At 39.0% G+C, this 18,807-nt stretch overlaps 1 protein-coding gene across 1 annotated transcript; it reads right to left on the bottom strand.

The window, feature by feature from the left end:
- Nucleotides 1-725: 725 nt before the first annotated feature.
- LOC130728120 (mediator of RNA polymerase II transcription subunit 33A-like) lies at nt 726-17,157 on the bottom strand. The gene is made up of 11 exons (XM_057579471.1): nt 16,623-17,157; nt 14,666-15,013; nt 12,204-12,520; nt 11,982-12,073; nt 11,532-11,895; nt 11,175-11,385; nt 10,974-11,088; nt 9,454-9,615; nt 7,946-8,603; nt 2,153-2,359; nt 726-2,014 (listed from the first exon to the last, which is right to left on the bottom strand). The coding sequence occupies exons 1-11, from the start codon at nt 17,009-17,011 to the stop codon at nt 924-926; spliced, it is 3,954 nt and encodes a 1,317-aa protein (XP_057435454.1). The 5' UTR covers nt 17,012-17,157; the 3' UTR covers nt 726-923.
- Nucleotides 17,158-18,807: the final 1,650 nt, after the last annotated feature.

The following is an 18,807-nucleotide window of genomic DNA, read 5'->3' as shown; positions in this document are numbered from 1 at the left end:
ATTTCTTAATTCATTTATAAATAATCATATTGGTCAATTGAGGTGGGGTTAAGTAACCCTCATGAGTGCTCATAAAAAAAGTAATCATCATGAGTCATTTAGCCAACCCATATTTTGTATGTACGTCAACTCAAATCTCTACCTCAATGATTTGTGGTATGTGCTTAAGGAAAGTCTTCACCTTATCGACTTCAAAGGCCTAGTGTTTGGTTAACATAACGCTCGTCGACGTTATCACAAGAGTCGCTTGAGATTAGTAAACGTCATGATTACCTTGCATTCTTGAGGTTTGTGAGAGTTGGCGAAGAGGGAGGGGGTTGGTTTGCGGCGGCACAACATCATGGGGATCAGGACAAGGGTCATTGAAGCACGGATGGTGAAGCAAAAGGGGAGGAGTGGGAGGGTTTTCGAGGTGGGGTTTGTGAGAGAGTTGGTGAGTGAGCAAGAAGAGGTTAACACGTCTTGTAACTTACGAGTTACTTTTTTTCAACCTAGACCACAAGTATCATCTACCTGAGACGGGTGGGATCATTGGGGATAAGAAAGTTCTTATTTTATGCAGCTACATACACAAGGCTCAAACATCAAACCTTCGAGATCAACCGCATGTGAGTTAACCCACATGCACTGTTTACAACTTCTTACTCTTTTCTTTTTGTCACCAAGCATGAAATTGGTGCTATTTAAGTAATACGTCAATGACTTAACAAATATCACAATCTAAATCAGGCATAAATAACTTTCATGAACATTAAATGAGACTAGAATTAGGGTGCATCACATTATGATTAGGACTAAAATGTCCACACTACCAGCAATGAGAGAAAATAGCAAGCCCCATTTCACTTGTAGGTGGTCCTAAGTAAACTTACAATTTTCTATGAAGCAATTTTGCCATTAATGTTACAAATCCTATGTTCAAACTAAATCATATTGACAAGTTCAGCAAGAGCTCCCATGGCAGCTGTCCTCCCTCTTTGTAGCAGAGAAAGTGCCAGTTCATGTTCATTCCATCTGCTTAATCCGCGCGCCAATTTCCTCAAAGTGTCCACCTTCACATCTTGAACCCATGCTGGTGCAAGACTAACCATTAATCTCACTAAACAGCAGACATAAGTTTTCCATGTAATTGGATTGCAGCTGATTGAAATTTTCCTCTCCATGACTTCTGCCAAGAAGTCCAAGTGGACCCTAATGATGCGATTCCTTCTCGTGGATGTCGATGATGGTAACTTGGTACCAACACCCCATATCATTGACCCTGTCATTATCAACAGATATGCCATAGCATAACCCTCAAGAATATAAGACACAACACTATCATTATTCTGCTTTGTGTCCCTTGACGACAGCAGCCAGGTAGGAATAGTCTCCTTATACAATTCCTGAACCAGTTGGATACCACCTGCTGCACATAAGAGACATGAACCAAGCATTGCTACCTCTTTTGCACTTTGAGCAGCTAGGGACAGTGATGCTCCAGTGGATTTTAGGTGGCGAGAGCCAGGACCGGCCCTTCTGCCAGCTAATTCATTAGAATACTCTGTCACAAGACCCACAAGTACATCATTTAGATACAGCACATTGTGTATATTGCGACAGGATCGAAGAAAAAGGAATCCGGGAGCGACATAAGGACAGGCACCAGGAGCAGTGATGGAACTACCCAACAGGCCATTCACATTACACTCAGCAGTAAGCTTTGAGTTCGAAACGCACAATGTTCCAAGGTATGAGGTGAAGCAACTTCTCAACAGCTGAGCAACAGATTCATTGTTGTGTCTGAACACAGAACGGGAACCCGATACAACAATGAAGTTGTGCCAGCGGCGGACCTTTTGGGCCCACAGAGAGCCAATTATTGGCATGCTAGGCCAAGGGCAACCTGATGCACAATTTTCCAAAGCAGCTCCAGTAATTGCATGGATGTATTCCAGGCTCTTGTCCAGTTTAAAAGTAATCGATAAACTGACAAGAGCTGCCATTGGTAGAGGAAGCATTACTTGTGAACCTCCTAGCAAACAACAAAGACTGGACTTGTAAGCAATGCAAATGCAATAAATATCATATGATATATTTTTGGTAGGACTCGATGGAAATAGTAAATAATAACATTGAACAGGTATATTAGAATAATGAACCAGCAAAGTACCAGAAGAATATTTTGGAACATCAACGCCAACATGAGTTAATATAGCTTTTATTTCTGACTCAACTGATTGAAGAACCGCTGCTGGACTAGGCCAATCTATTCCATTCATTGGAACTAGTTTCCAAACACCACGAGTAACTTCTGATGTAAAATAATCAATAATGGTAGCAAGCGATGCTGGAAGAAAATCCACAAGGTTTCTCAGACCTGCAAGTAAACGGCACAAGAGTTACGGCGATAAAATGAAGTACCATCAACTTTTGTCTGATTCCAAAAACCAACTTTTCTTTATATTGAAAATGTTTAACTGAATTGTATTGATTGTAAAACTAAAGAGTACAATTGATGATCTCTCTATTTATAGAGAGTTACAAGCTTGCATAAGAAGCTAACCAATTCTGTTATGCCAGCTCAGCTTTGACAGCTAAGCATGACAGCTAAGATAACTAACTACTAGACTTGACAGCTAAGATAACTAACTACTAGAGTAACTAACTCCATAGCATATACTCTAATATACCCCCTCAAACTCAAGGTGGGTGAGAAACAAGTTTCTCAGCCACATTGAGTTTGGTTCTAAGTGCTTCAAACCGAGTAGGAGAGAGGGCTTTGGTGAATATATCTGCAAGCTGATCAACTGAAGGTACATGATGAACAAAAAGAGACTGATTCAGAACCTTTTCCCTAACAAAGAAAATGTCTAGTTCCATGTGCTTTGTCCTAGTGTGAAGCACTGGATTATGGGTCAAAGCAACTGCCCCCATATTATCACATAAGATTCTTGGAGTCATGAATGGAACATGAAGCTCATGAAGCAGTGATTGAATCCATAGCAACTCAGCAGAAGTATTGGCCAGACTTCTGTACTCAGCTTCAGTACTGGATCTGGCAACCAGTGTTTGCTTTTTAGATGTCCAGGAGACAAGATTTGGTCCAAAGAAAACACAGGAACCTGAGGTCGACCTTCTATCATCAGGGTCAGAGCCCCAATCTGCATCACAATATGCAGTCAATGGCACTGGAGTATGCAAAGAACAAGGCTTAATTAGCAGGCCATAATGAATGGTTCCCTTTAGATACCTAAGTATCCTTTTGACAGCCTTCCAATGATCTTGTAGAGGTTGGCTGAGAAATTGACACACTTTATTGACAGCAAAACTAATTTCAGGTCTAGTGAGAGGTGCATATTGCAAAGCCCCCACAATGGACCTGTAGAGTGTAGGATCTTCAAAGTAGTCACCCCCATGTTTGCTCAATTTTGAATTACTAACCATAGGTGTAGAAATTCCCTTAGCCTCAGCCATATCAGCCCTCTCAAGGAGATCTCCTATGTACTTGGACTGAGTTAAGAGGAGTGATCTGTCTTGCAAGTGGTGTACTTGAACCCCTAGAAAATAGTCCAATTGGCCCAACTGCTTCAAAGCAAACTCAGAATTAAGTTTCTGTACTACCTCTTGAATAAAAGGCAAGAAATTTCCTGTGATGATTATGTCATCAACATAGACAAGAATATAGATCACATTGGACTTGTTGTGAAAGGTAAATAAGGAAGGATCACAGCAACTAGCCTTAAAACCATACTTAACCAAAGCTGCCTTCAATCTATCAAACCAAGCTCGAGGAGCCTGCTTGAGTCCATATAAAGCTTTATTAAGCTTGCACACAAGAGACTTGTCTGAATTCTGAAAACCAGTAGGCTGTTGCATGTACACCTCTTCTTGCAAAGCACCATGAAGAAAAGCATTGTTCACATCTAGCTGATGTATATGCCACTGTTTAGAGACAGCCAAACTAAGGATCAACCTAATAGTGATTGGTTTTACCACAGGGGAAAAAGTTTCAGCATAATCAAACCCCTTTACTTGATGATATCCTTTAGCCACAAGGCGAGCTTTGTATCTATTGACTGATCCATCAGGATTTTCCTTAATCCTAAACACCCATTTACACCCTATAGGATGTCTCCCCTTTGGAAGAGAAACCAGAGTCCAAGTATTGTTGGCCATGAGTGCTTCATATTCTGACTTCATTGCTGCTAACCACTTAGGATCCTTTAAAGCATTCCTCGTAGTGGTAGGCTCAGTTTGTGCAAGTAATAGAGTTGGAAAAAGTCTTGGCATAACAATACCAGACTTAGACCTAGTCTGCATTGGATGAGCATTAATTACTGGAGGCACAGCAGAGGAATCAGATGCTGGAGGAGAAGCATTAGGTGTAACTGCTTCATTAGGAGAATGAGGAACTGAAGATCCTTCATGCCCAAGAGAAGAACCAGTAGCTGCAACTGCTTCTGCAGAAGCCTCTTGTAGAGGGTGAGAAGAACCAGTAGCTGCAGGAGATGCAGGAGCTGCTGCAAAGAGAGGTTGCTGCTCAAGAGGAACTGAAGCAATAACAGGAATAGTAGAAGAGATTCCTGAACAGCTAGACATCACAGCATCAGAACTAAACAAAGTGGAATATGGAAATTTAAACTCATTAAACCTCACATCTTTGGAGATGTAGATTTTTCCATCACTAGATAGACACTTGTAACCTTGGTGAGAGGAAGAATAGCCAAGAAAAACACACTCTCTAGACCTGAAGGACAATTTAGATGAAATGTAAGGTCTGAGATGGGGATAGCATGCACTTCCAAACACCCTAAGGATACTATAATCTGCTGGAACTTTGAAGAGTTTGTGATAAGGACTAATGTTATCAAGAACTGGAGTGGGAAGCCTGTTTATGAGAAAAACAGCAGTAAGAAAAGCATGGTCCCAATAAGAATTAGGCATGTGAGCATAGGCCAAGAGAGACAAACCAGTTTCAACTATATGGCGATGTTTCCTCTCAACACTACCATTTTGATGGTGTGTGTGAGGACAAGTCAGTCTATGGTCTATACCTAGCTTGGTAAAATAAGGAACTAGAGGTTTGAATTCTGTGACACCATCAGTTTGAACTGATTTTATTTTAAGACCAAATTTCAATTCAGCCATTGCTTGAAATTGAAGAAACACAGAACAAGTATCAGATTTTCTTTTAATAGGATAAATCCAGGTGAACCTGGAGAAGGCATCAACACAAGTAAGAAAATAAAAATAACCAGCAGAAGATTCAATGGAGGCAGGACCCCATAAATCTGCAAATATTAATTCTAAAGGTGAAGTATAAACTGTAGTAGAAGAAGAGGAAGGTAATCTATGAGATTTAGCAACACAACAAGCTTGACAAACTGAAAACTTTGATTTATGTGGTATTGGTATTTGACATATGGAAAGAGCAGATTGCAGAGCCTCATGATGAGGATGCCCTAGTCTAGAATGCCACAATTCATATGATGTGTGGCTTGGTACATTAGGGACATTATTTAAAACAGAAACTGTATTATTAACATCAGCAGGAGAAGACTTGGTCACTGAAAAGGTAGAGGGGACAGAAGCAGAAGAAAGTCCCTTGAGGAATGTTGAGGAGTGCATGCCATCAAAGGTGTATAAGCCATCTTGACCAAGAGAGCCACGAAGGAGAGTCCTAGAATTGTCCTGAGATTTAACAGTGCAATGGTAAGGATGAAACTCAAAGAAAACACCATTATCCCTGGCAAATTTACTAACACTGACAAGATTTTTAGTAATATTAGGAACTAGCAAAAGATTGTGAAGTTTTAGAGTGGTGTGTGTGTGTAATGGAGAAGAAAAGGAGGCTGAACCAATAGACTTTATAGGCAAACCTTGTCCATTACCCAGGAACACTTGATCATTGCCAGTAACTGACATGCTATCTGAAAGAACTGAGGCATCATGAGTAACATGATGTGTAGCTCCTGAGTCAGGGAACCAACTGCCAAGAGTGGAAGGAGCAGAAGCTACCATAGCCTGTGGTGCAGAAGCAATCATAGCCTGAGGTGCACGAGAGTGCTGTGCTGGAGCTCGAGGAAATAAACCAAATCCAAAGCCAGAAGGTGCAGGAGCAGTGTAACCATAGCCAGGAGACGCAAACATAGCACCTTGTTGTAAAGGAAGGTTAGGACCATAGCCTGAGCCAGCAAAAGGCACACCAAATTGTGCAGGAGAGCCAAAAGGCTGAAATCCACGAAAAGGTGTGTAACCAAACTGTGGAAGCAAGCCAAGAAGAGAAGAAACAGCAGCTTGTGAAGACATAGTAGGTTGACTCTGAGAACCAGAGGAAGAAGAATTTCCTCGATGATAGCAGATGCTAGCATCATGACCAAATTTATGACAGATTTGGCACTGAACAGAGCCACGACCACCACGATTTGATCTGCCACCGCGTGCACCATAATTGTTGTAGCCACCGCGATCACCAGAGCCACGAGAATCGCCAGATCTACCACGATCATCAGATGCTGAGGAAGAGTCAACGTTGCTCGAGGCATAGTTGACTTCAGTGTGTACCGGTAACGGAGGCGCGACGGTCACCGGAGACGGTGCAGTAGGTGTCGCCGGAGACGGAGAAACCACCGGCGACGGCGGTGGTGCAGTCGCGTGAGCGAGAAGCGCCGCCGGTGCAGAAGCTTGAAGTTGTCGTGCGCGCGATCGATCCAAACGCGCTTCATGCGCGATGATCATCGCCTCAACATGCGAGATCGAGCACTGCTCACTCCGATTGTAAACAATCGTCATCAGAGGACTATAGTCATCAGGAAGACCATCGAAGATCGCTTCCAGATGTTCACGATAAGAGATCGGATCGCCAATCGTGATGAGCGCATTCACGATCGACTTCACACGCTTGAGAAAATCCGAAGTACTCTTCGATCCTTTGGTGATGGTGCGAAGCTCAGATCGCAATTGTGTAGATTGCGCGAGTGACTGAGCTTGAAAGAAATCAAGAACAGCTTGCCAAACCTCCCACGCGTGCTTGCAATTCACAACGGTAGGAAGCACAGAAGGCGATAGAGAAGAAAGAAGCCATGTGAACAAAGCAGAATCCTGTTGCTCCCAGAGTTGATATGCAGGATTCTCAATAGCATTGATACGATCCTGTTCACTGAGAAAACGCAGTGGAATCTCTGGATCTACAAGAAAACTCTGCAAGCGATGAGACCTGACAATTCCTTCAACATGTTGCTTCCATGAGAGGAAATTGGAATCATCAAGCTTCAGCGTGAGCTTGTGAACCAGTGTAGATGCACTCGATTGTGACAGAGCCACTGAAACTGGTGCTGGAGTAGGTATAGGAGTTGCAGGAGCAGAAGCTTCATCAGCCATGGTGATGAAGAAGAAGAAGAAAAACCTAAGAAAAATCTGAGAGAAAATCCTCAAGGACCGTACCTTGCTCTTGATACCATATTGAAAATGTTTAACTGAATTGTATTGATTGTAAAACTAAAGAGTACAATTGCTGATCTCTCTATTTATAGAGAGTTACAAGCTTGCATAAGAAGCTAACCAATTCTGTTATGCCAGCTCAGCTTTGACAGCTAAGCATGACAGCTAAGATAACTAACTACTAGACTTGACAGCTAAGATAACTAACTACTAGAGTAACTAACTCCATAGCATATACTCTAATACTTTATAAGAGCTTCTTTGGCTATATCTCTAGTAAATGGGAGACCCCAACAAAACTAACGATATCTTAGTCGGAGTTGGACTAGATATGACTTATCATAATGGCGTCTACAAATTGAGCAAAACTTTGACATATCCACAACAAAGAATTGAAATCGACGAGACCCTTTAAATTTCATGATTTGGTTATCATATATTAAGCACACGATAGGTGGGCTCAATTTGATGAAAACAAAGAAAAGCTTGATTCATAGATAACTAATGCTACCATCTAGCAAACCTGTTGTCAAGTCACGTGATGACAGCCTCCCATGAACACAAGCAGTTAAAATCGCTTCCAGGACAAAAGGAATAGCTTCCATTACTTCCCATGCAGGAAGCACAGGCCTTTGAAAAGCCTCCTCACCAGAATTTATGAGGGAGCTACATGCATTACTGCTAGTTGGTGATGAAGAATTACTGGATGGAATACCACCTTTAGTCAACTTCTGGTAAATCATGCTTAAGATCAAAGTAGCAGTTTGATGAATGGAATTTCCCGTAGAAAGACCAGAAAGGGCTGAAGCAACACAAGATTTGTATTGACAATACAAGGCCCGTAATTTTGGAAATGAATCAATACATACTGGTTTCACAGATGCAGACTCAAAGAGACTTTGATTGCTTTCTAACTTGTCTTGGGAAGACATGACACGATTATTGTGCAATGACAAAAGATACTCCAAACCTCCAACCGCAATTCCTTCTTCGGTGATGCCTTGGTCAAGAGGGGGTCTACAGAATTTCCACAAACGAATAAGGAAAAGAAATGCTAGAGAAAAAGCCATGTACGCCATGTATGTTGATGTTGAAGGCTCATCTCCTGTGTTAATTGAATTCGGTGTAATTGAGCCAAATGCCTCACAAAGGGGCAATAAAGATGCAGCAACTGTGGGGACCTACAAAAAGAACTTTGATTAAAAGGTTTGACATTAAAATGTGACTGGAAAATAAATTAAGCATGAGAATGAAGTTTGTGCCTAATAGCTTCGGAACGGAACCTGAAATGTAGACAACTATTAAAAAAAGTTTAGGAAAGTTGACTTTTGACAGCTATATTCAAGTAAATATAGAGTGATTAAATGTTTTCAATTACACGGGTGATGATTAACTAATTGTCATAATAAGCATGTTTTATTCCTCCACTTCCTCATACTTAAGGTGTAGACAGGGGTAACACACAGCATTGAACCAACAGCCTTTCAATGTTGTATCCATCTCTGTATAATTATCATGTCCACCTTCATTTCTATCTCTATAAAAATTCTCTTCACACTTTGTAAAAAAAAAAAAATTGAAACCGAAGTCTAGAATTATAATTTCAATTCCAATTGTCTGAAGAACTTTAAAGAAATGTTTGAATTACACAAGAATGGGAAGCGAAGTGAGATATAGTTGCATGATTGCATCTCTCAAATTATATCTGGGAATAGGAGTTTTCAGCGTCTAGGTAAAGAATTGGAAAGGTCTTCACTGAATTGTTTTCCAACCTTGGAATTTTATAAGGAACTGGATTTACCCATTCGGAAAGGCATGCTAAACATGAAATTAGGGATTTAATAGTCCAAATCTAATTCCAAGGTTGAATTCGAAGATAATGACAGGCATTGAACATAGTTTAATATAGACAACCGCTTCCAACTGCCAAGCAAATCCAAAAATATTCAGTTCTCATAAATTGTGACAGAATCTAAAATGCTTATTGTATCCATACAGCCATCTAACAAATTATAAAAGTGATTCACTTACTACACCGTGTAAAGAAAGTATATGAACAGTATCAACACTGGAAGCTCCACGGAGAACAGCACTAAGCATGGACATATTATCAACCAAGAGGCTCCAAGATCCAGAATGACCAAGAGGCACCGGAGAAGCAAGAAGCTTGACCACATAGTGAACCACGTGTTCCTGTCAATGAGACAAAGTTTGGCACAGCATTAACTATGCAGAAGCAAGAACTGAAGTATTCACTTATTAATCCATAAGCAAGTAGAACAGAGGACAGAACAATTATCTGAAGGAAGCAGAGTAAATGCAAGTTTAGACACATAATGCTACGTTCCGAATGTCATCACAACAAAGAACAGAAGCATGATAAAATTTTCCCAGTTCAGAAAAGAGGAGAAACAGAAGTGGGTGCAGCATCAGTAAAATTCACAATCCAGGTCCATGCATTATTATTGTAGTGTGAAGACACATGAATGGTTCATAATATATTTCTAACATGCCCCCTCATGCAAGAGTCCATTGGGCTTGAAGCATGGACAAAGCACAAGCCACAGGCACACCTACTATGTGCTGGAATTCTACTTTTTACCAGAATAATTAGGGCAACAAGGACCAAACTCTGGACCACTTAGTCATAGAGATACCATGTCATGAATCAACTATCTCAAAAGCTCAAGCTAATGGGTGAAAACACATAAATGGTTTTATATTACATTTCTATCAATATTTAACACTAAATTAAAATTAGTGGTCTGAACTACAACTACTCCATGTGTTTGCATGCTCCATTGTGCATTTGTATTATTTGGGCTAGGGAAGGCCAAGAGTGGAATGATACAATAATTTAAACTATAGTTGGAAATAAATGAAATGCCTAATATTACAATAATAATTGACTCCTTCAATCAACTCCATGGCAATAGATCCTGCAGATTCCAAACCACCCACAATTATTTTAGTTGAATGTATAGGAGCTCCTAGCTGAGATAATAATATTATTGTTAAGGACTTGGTAATTTAGATGAAAGAATAGGGAAAAGCCCCCCTGTTACAGATAAGACATTGCAGAGCTTCAAGGGTCTGCAAATCCAGTCCTAAGGCCCCAATTCTCTCACAAATGACTGGGTAGTCTCTCTGACATCCCTTTCTATTACTTATACACAACATAGCCTACCTCTCTAACTACCTCAATCCTGACTAACTCTAACTCCCTCAACTACAGACTAACAGGTATATAGTCAAAATACCCTTTATAATGACCTAGAAAGTACTCCCCCTTGTGCTAATTTTAGGGGCTGTGTTAGCCCAAACATGTTCTAAATTCTAATATTTATATTATAGAAAATAAACAATCCTAAATTTATGATTTTACCCTCTTCTGTAGCAACAAGATTTTTGAGCTTTAGCATGAAAGCAAGATTTAGGCTACATAATATTAGAAATATACATCCAGGGAAATAATTGAAGCACGTTTAAGAAACTGTGTAGTGAGAAGACTTCCAGTGTCCAATATTTCAGCTAGGAATAGGATTTATCACCTGGATATACCATCCACGACTGAGGGATGCACTGCACAGAATCTTAGCGGCTGCAGGCCTTTCCACCTCTGTTCCATTTAATGCAATAAAGTATAACTTCTCAATCTCCGCCAGGCTAGGACAGAAGAAAAATTGTGAAGAGCAATCATCAGCAGTTGAGATAACACGAGAATTGAATCTCAATTTGACACAAAAATAAACCTTGAGGCAGGCGTCACCGTAAGGGAATTTATAAGGGAGTTGTTCAATGGTGTTCCTTCCATAAATGTTAACCATGGAGATTTTTCAAGTGATGATGAATCTGACGAAGACATAACAGATGTAGACACATAACCAGGCCAGAAGTACACTGATGTGTCCATTAAATTCCTTGCTATACAAGCTTCCACTATTAGATGCCTCAAGTTCCCGCCTGAAAGATATCAATTATTTTATAAGTATCATAGATATATGCAAACAAAATAAATATGAAATTGTAAGCATACGATAGTAATCCGTAATCACTGTAAATAATGTAGATGTAATCATGGAACGAAAGATTAAGTTCCACAAATCAACCTGCTTTTGTATTAGAATTAGCATGAATTCCAGTTACAGGTTCACCATTTTTGTTTGTTGAATTATAAATGAATCTCGCTGCTTTTCTAGCTGCCTGGTTGGCTGGATCAACAACTAATGCAGGAGGGCATAGGAGGCTAGAAAAGTGTCCAAGGACTTCAACCGATGAAATCAGTCCAAGTTTCCCAGAACCATCATTCTTCATTTCATGACTGTATCCTGATTCCATAGACATTTGAACAGAAGACGGATTGTGTTTGGAGTCTTCCTTTAGAACATTCACAATTGCCAAGGGAACAATAGATAAAAGCACGCATAGACGGGCCTCAAGATGAGGAATCGGACCTTCAGGAGGATCACGCTCCTGCAAAATCATGGTGGGGAGGGGGGGATTAATCATTTGATCAATACATCCATGAAAACAAAAGATTAACATGGATCAATCTCAACTCGCTGCACAAGCCGAAGGGCTGAAAGCCAAAGAGCTAGAAAAGTTTCTTGCCAGCTAGCCTGGTTAATTATTTGAAGGGTCTTGATTTGTTCTGCAAACAGGTCACGAATATTAGGAAATTCCTGAATCTTCATAGCAGTTCTAAAAATAAACATTTAATACATATTAAGTAATAGCGGCAAGCAAAAAATGTACAATGAAAATTCTCTAAGAGGATTTACCTGTAAGCACATCAATTGAAGATTTGATAGGAATTTGTCTAGAATCCATAGCATTCTCCATATAAATATCTAAAGGAACCCAACAAGGAGACTGAAAAGATCTATAGCTGTATCTCAACAATGTCTTGCAGGGTCCAACATCAACAAGCTTCCCAACCAGCTGATGCTTATTGAGGCAGTAATCAAAATTAGAAACTCCACGGATGTTTGCAGACATTTTTGTGAGGACTGGGTTCACTAATTTTAACTCTGATGATCCTAATTCAAGGGATTCAAGAAATTGAAGCCTCTGCCGGAGGCAATTGAATTTTTCAGGCCTATCATACATGATGAAACACAAATGGGGAACTCAAGTCAATTTCTGAGCACAAATCCTAGAGAGCAAGTTAACATATGCATACAATAAATTTATTCAACATGTTTTTTAATAAGCAAAAGAAGTGTATTCTAAACCTTACTGTTGAATGAGAAGAAATCAAGATTTAAGATGCATTGGATTGAATCCTTGTATTAAAATACACAACGGAGTATATTATATATAGTAGACACAATAAATACATGATATCATCGTTTCCTTATTTATAATGATTACGCTACCCAAGTATAATGATGACAAGATATCCCCATTTATTTACATTATTTCTAACACAAAAGAGACGTCTTGAGTAACAGATCAAACATAAAAAATCTCTATCCCCTCTACTGCTTTAACCTTGTAGCAAAGGTAAATAACACAAGAAAACTCATTTAACTATTCCATTCAGCCTTTACTGTCGTTTAGGCTATAGCCACTACCCAATACCCACTACACAATAACCCAGTAATATGGACACATCAATTATCCCATAGTAGATCTTTCCACTTTAACATGTGGCCCAATAACCTGTTATCTAGGACATGCCCAGCAACTTTTCAATTCTTCTCTGCCACAAGATCTAAAGAAGCACTTCTGTACACACAAAAAAAGGTACTGCACGGACTGAAATACACTCCTACTGCAGCCAAACCCGAGAAACATCTCAAAACATTAAATGCAGCACCTCTCCAAGGAGCAAAATAACCATGATATGCAAGATAAGTCAATAATAGAGATTCAAACACCCCTGCAGGATTGCAATGCCAACTTGAAAATGGGTAGAAACTTAGCTTTCTGTCAAGGCCTCAAAGATCTTAGTCTAGTGAGATCTTGGATTTCCTTGACTTCCAATGCCTTAGATTTAAAGGTTGGCTAGTTTGTAACTTTGTATAAAGAAAACTAGAATACTTCAAGAACAGAAGTTCGTAATCCACAGAAGAGCTGGGGTTTCTAGGAATTAAGGCATATTCATAAGCGCTGTTGGATAAAAAAAAATTCCCAACCCATCGGTTAATGGAATCAATTTATGTCCCACCTAATCTATCAGCAGGCAAGGAAAGCTGTTAGGATTTAGAAAACCCTAACAGAAGCCACAAGGTAAAAGGAGGGAAATAGGAATAACTTTCGGTAATTCTTTAAATATATTACAAAATCTTCAACTTGAAGGATTTTTTTTATTGATCAACTAAACAGTTTTTTCTTTTTTGAATTATTCAAGAATCAGCATTCATTCATCAAGAGGATATCAGAGATTGGAGGAGAACTCAAATCAACAATGATTTTTGCCCTATACTAACTTCAAAAATGCCTATAGGACTGTGGTTGCAATCTGAACTACGAATGGAAGAATTAGGCTCTCACATGATGCTGTTGTTTCAAACCATGATTGCATGTGAGAAACTTCCAAGCATACATCAATAGATCCAATCCTCAATATATCGACCACTGCCAATTGGAATGTATTTGGCTCTTAGACCAATTGATGCAAGACAAAATTGTGAAAAGGAATAAGGAACATGGAATGACTTTTCAATTTTCATTTTGGCATGATCTAGCATATAAAGTGGTGTATCTTTCTCATATTTTCTTAGATAGGAATTTTGTACTAATGTGGACTATTATTGGCATTTACAACTCACAATACAAGGAAATTGCTTCTATAGATGATTTGTCTCAAGTACTGTTGCATGTACAATGCAAGAATCATTTTCTTTTTGTAGAGGGAAAATATTCTAAGCTAAAGATAAATGCTTCTATCAATAGCACAATCAATGTCGACACATCAGAGTAGAGATGTATTCTATAAGTAATACATCATACAGACTGTAAGATTTAAGATCTGCATGGATCCTCAATCCTTGTTACTGCATTATTCTGTCAGGCAATGGCGGAACTTAAACTATCATTTTTTTGGAGCTCAATGAATTAGGCTAAAAGATTATTTCAGCAGCTAGATTATTTGGATGGTAAATATGTCAAGAGATAATAATAGCAATGGACTCGGAGGCAATTAATTATAACATATTGAACTAAACTTTCAAGACATATACATGAAAGACAATATATATATATATATATATATATATATAGAAGTAGGAGACAATACATGTTCAAGAGAACAGACTGCAGAAGAATAGTTGCTTTTCTGCTTGCAGTTAATCTTTCCAATACCTCTAAGGCCGTGAAAGAATTTCTCTTCCTTATCTGCTCATGATATTCACTTTTTTTAAAATTGTGCGTCACATTGTGATCAATTTCCATATACTGGTCACCAGTAGGGACTAAACACGATCTTTCATCGAAGGTCACTTGTAATCCCCAGTCATCCAATGTGCTATCAATCAAAGCAATGATAATGTTGAAAAAGAACAGCACAAATACATGCCCTAGCTCCAGATCATGAATTTTATATGTTTCAGAAAGCTGGAGTGAAGAGTCAACAGAACTTATTATCCTGCAAAACAGAAACGTTACTTTTAGAATTAGGCACCGTTGATCAAGGAATTTTCAGGAATAGAAACTAGGAAACATAATCAGGACAGAAATCGCCAATGGAGTAGACATTAGCATTTGGATTTTTCACCTCAAACATATTCAAGTCTCCATTAGCCACCAAGAAAGGAAAATAAATAATAGAACTTATTACCATATTAACAACAGTTTGAAGGGACCATTCACACCGATCTGTTTGATCAAAGAATTTTCAGGTATTATCATGTATAATAAGTAAAATATCAACTAGGACTAGAAACAAGAACACATAATCAGAACAGAAATCACCAACGGAGTAGACATTAGCATTTGGATTTGTCACCTCAGACTAATTCAAGTCTCCATTTGCCATCACAAAAGGAAAAAAAAATGATAACAGAGCTTATTATCATATTAACTACAGTTCAAGGGACCATTCACCAATATGTTTGGGTAGTGGCCCTGTGTTACCAACTGTCCAACAAGAAGACAATAATAGCAATTTTATTAGTATATTTTTCCCAAAAGAAGAAACTTATTCAGGCAAAAAGAATAAAAGTGCAAGGAACTTGGAGGATAAAGGATCTCGCATGCAAAAATAAATATATAAATGAGTAAAAGAGAAAATAAAATAACAAAGAAAAATAGAGGGAAAAACATCAACTGAGCATAGCTTCCCCATCCATAAGGAAAACCTCTTCAAATAACCATGTACTAAATACCATATAGAAACCAAACAAAAAATCTCATCCCAAGACCCAAATCAGCTGCTAAGCGGATGAAATGTAACTAAAAATATGAGTGGCAGTTATGCTCCAACCAAATGCACCAAATAATATCACATCTTGCACATTGCTATAAAATTTCCTCTCAACTTCTCCCAAAGGGAGCCATTAGTGGCAAACAATGAATAAGCTCTGTAAGTGCAACAGCTTTAATCTGGTTGTAAATCAAGGTCGCGACCCTGAATTTGACCGCAACATCAAGGTATTGAAGGTTTCCAAAACCGCAACGCGACCGTGATTTCGGCCGCAACAGCCACATTTATAATTCACAATATTTCCTGAAATACGAAGGACCGCAACGCAGCCATGACGCGACTAGGACCGTTACCGTGACAGCAATTTAAATACACTTAAAATCGGTTTGAATAATCAGTTTAATTAGAAACTTAAGCACGGTCTTAAATTGCAATCCGCAACCACACCACAACAGCAATTGACTGACTGTTACCGTGACCGCAATTAAAATACACTTAAAATGGGTTTCAGTAATCAGTTTAATCAGAAACTTAAGCACGGTTTTAAATTGCAATCCGCAACCACATCGCGACGACAACTGCAGCCACATCAACCACATATGTCCGTAATTTCCCGCTATATCAAGAATCACGACGACGTAACCATAAACCATTACTTACATCCATAAGCATTTCTCACATACATGTTCATAAACTTATTTGAGAAATAAGCTCAAAATTTCCCATACATAGCATCTGCTTAAGCATTCACGCAACTCTTTCAAACACATCATAAATCAACCTAATCACTCATATTAATCAGCGATTACAGTGAGCATAGGTTAGGGCAAACCTGAGATTGCACGAAACTGAACCAGTAGGTTGAAATGAAAACACATGCTGGTCCAGAAGCGGAAGAAAGAGAGCATAGGCATGAGGATGAGAGCGTCGCCGAGGAATAACCTTCGAAGAAAGCAGCGAGAGTATCTGAAGAGGGAAAACAAGGCGAGAAGAAAGGGCGTGGCTCATGAACTTCCACATCGAAGGGTGATCCTTCTCGAAGCACATTTGGGAAACCAGAAGCTCCGCTAACTCCGGACTCGGCAGCGCGACGCCGTTGCCGGTGAGATATTCGACCAATTCCGTCACCCATGCCGACGGTGGCTCGCTCCGTTGCTGCCACTGCTTCGCCCGCCGTAATACTCCTTCCTCCACTTGATTGTTCCACTCTGACGATTCCATTTCCGGCGGTGGACGGTGGTGGTTGGTGGTTAAGTGGATTGTGAGGAGTGGGAAGGTGATTGAACAGTTTTGCAACTGAAATTCTGAGTGCGAAGACTGGGGGTTTGGTTGGGTTTGGAAGTGAAGGTGTGTTCCTTGCTTGTTTTGTTGGCTGAGGAGTGAGGAGAATAAACATTAAATAATAAAATTGGGTTAAATATCATTTTGGTCCTTGTAAATGTAGCAAAGTTTGACTTACGTCCTCTGAGAAAAAATTATTTATGTCCTATATACGAAAATGTAGCAGTATTCGTCGGAGGGTGGAGCTCCGCTGCTCCGATTAGGGGTGGCAATATGGGTTGGCGGGCCGGGCCAGGCCCAACCCGTCAGGCCGTTACTAACCCGCCGAAATACGGGTTGGGTTGGGCTAGCCCACTTTTGGTATTTGGGTTCAAAGTCTCAACCCAACCCATATTTTGGCGGGATTGCGGGTTGGCGGGCTAGCCCACTTAGAAAATGTAGTATAATGAAAAAAATGTGCAATGAGGAATTTTAAGAAATCTTTCACTTTTCATACGTTGACACATGAAAAAATTAGAATTATACTTGTTCTTTATCTTTAAATGTTATGATTTCAACTAGAAAGTCTCACCAATAGTAATACTAAGAAAATATTTATCATGCGTGGTTATTAAAAGTTGTTAAATTGTAACCTCACTAGCAACTATCAAGTGTAAGTGTCAATAACCTTTATCAAATCATTGATAAATGTCATTTTTCTTTGATATTCACTCACTTAATATTACTTAACAACAATAGATATGTTTTACAATCATCAACAAGAGTTTACTTTAGTCAATAATAGTTAACCAACAATTATAAAAGATAATGTCGAGTAGTCATGAAAGTTTTAGACAAAACATAACCTACAAATAAGAGCCGCAACTTATATAGGTTAATCCATGGAAGTTCATCATTGACTAGTTTTCAAAATAGTTTTTATTTTTTAGTTTAGGTCTGCCATAATCTATGCGTGCCTTACAATAATCTACTTAAAGAATAAAAGTATAAAAAAATATTCAAAAAAAAAGTGAAAAACGGGTTGGCGGGCTAACCCAACCCAACCCATCATTAACCCGCCAAAATGCGGGTTGGGTTGGGCTGACCCACTTTTAAAATTTGGATTCAAAATCCCAACCAAACCCGCCAAAAATAGTGGGCAAAACGGGCTGGCCCAGCGGGCCAAACCCATTTTGCCAACCCTAGCTCCGATGACATTGCCTAGTGGCCGGAAAAGCTCGCGTGGCACATCGTATGTAATTCAAAAACCCCTTATTAATTCATCATCTTCATCACTTCATCTCTCCCAGACATCAATAAAAGCTGAGAATGACCTCGTCAATAAACTTGCTCTCTTCCCCTCTCATCACCCCATCTCATCTTGTTCTCACTTACCCTACGCCACTCACCGACACCCTTGAACTTCAGCCTCCACTGCAATGTTCTGAAACGTTTCACTAGCGCCCCTAGGAAAGAAACCCGAGCAAAGTTCCTTCCATCCAATTTTCCTAATTTAGGAAGTGACCGTTAAAATATTAAATATTAAAATTATGTGAAATATAAATTATAAATTAGAAAAAGTTCAAAAAAATAATTTAAGTATTATATTATATAATATATTAAGTATTTCGTACCACAATACAATTTTTTAACTTAATAAAAAAATTGAAATTTATCTTAATATAATTACATTTTATCTCACTATATTTTATAGTGAAACTTATTTTTTCTATATATATATATATATATATATATTT

The sequence above is a fragment of the Lotus japonicus genome, chromosome 1, assembly GCF_012489685.1.
Source record: "Lotus japonicus ecotype B-129 chromosome 1, LjGifu_v1.2".
Lineage (NCBI taxonomy): Eukaryota > Viridiplantae > Streptophyta > Magnoliopsida > Fabales > Fabaceae > Lotus > Lotus japonicus.
Note: the sequence above shows the minus strand (reverse complement) of the source record. Positions and strands in the feature narration are given on the sequence as shown.

Excerpts from the sequence above, each read along its gene's own strand:
- LOC130728120 (XM_057579471.1), bottom strand. The coding sequence starts at position 17,011 with ATGGAATCGTCAGAGTGGAACAATCAAGTGGAGGAAGGAGTATTACGG. Across the intron at positions 15,014-16,622 it reads TCAGTTTCGTGCAATCTCAG|GATAATAAGTTCTGTTGACT; the intron begins GTTTGCCCTAAC and ends TCTGTTTTGCAG. Across the intron at positions 11,089-11,174 it reads ACGGTGACGCCTGCCTCAAG|CCTGGCGGAGATTGAGAAGT; the intron begins GTTTATTTTTGT and ends CTTCTGTCCTAG.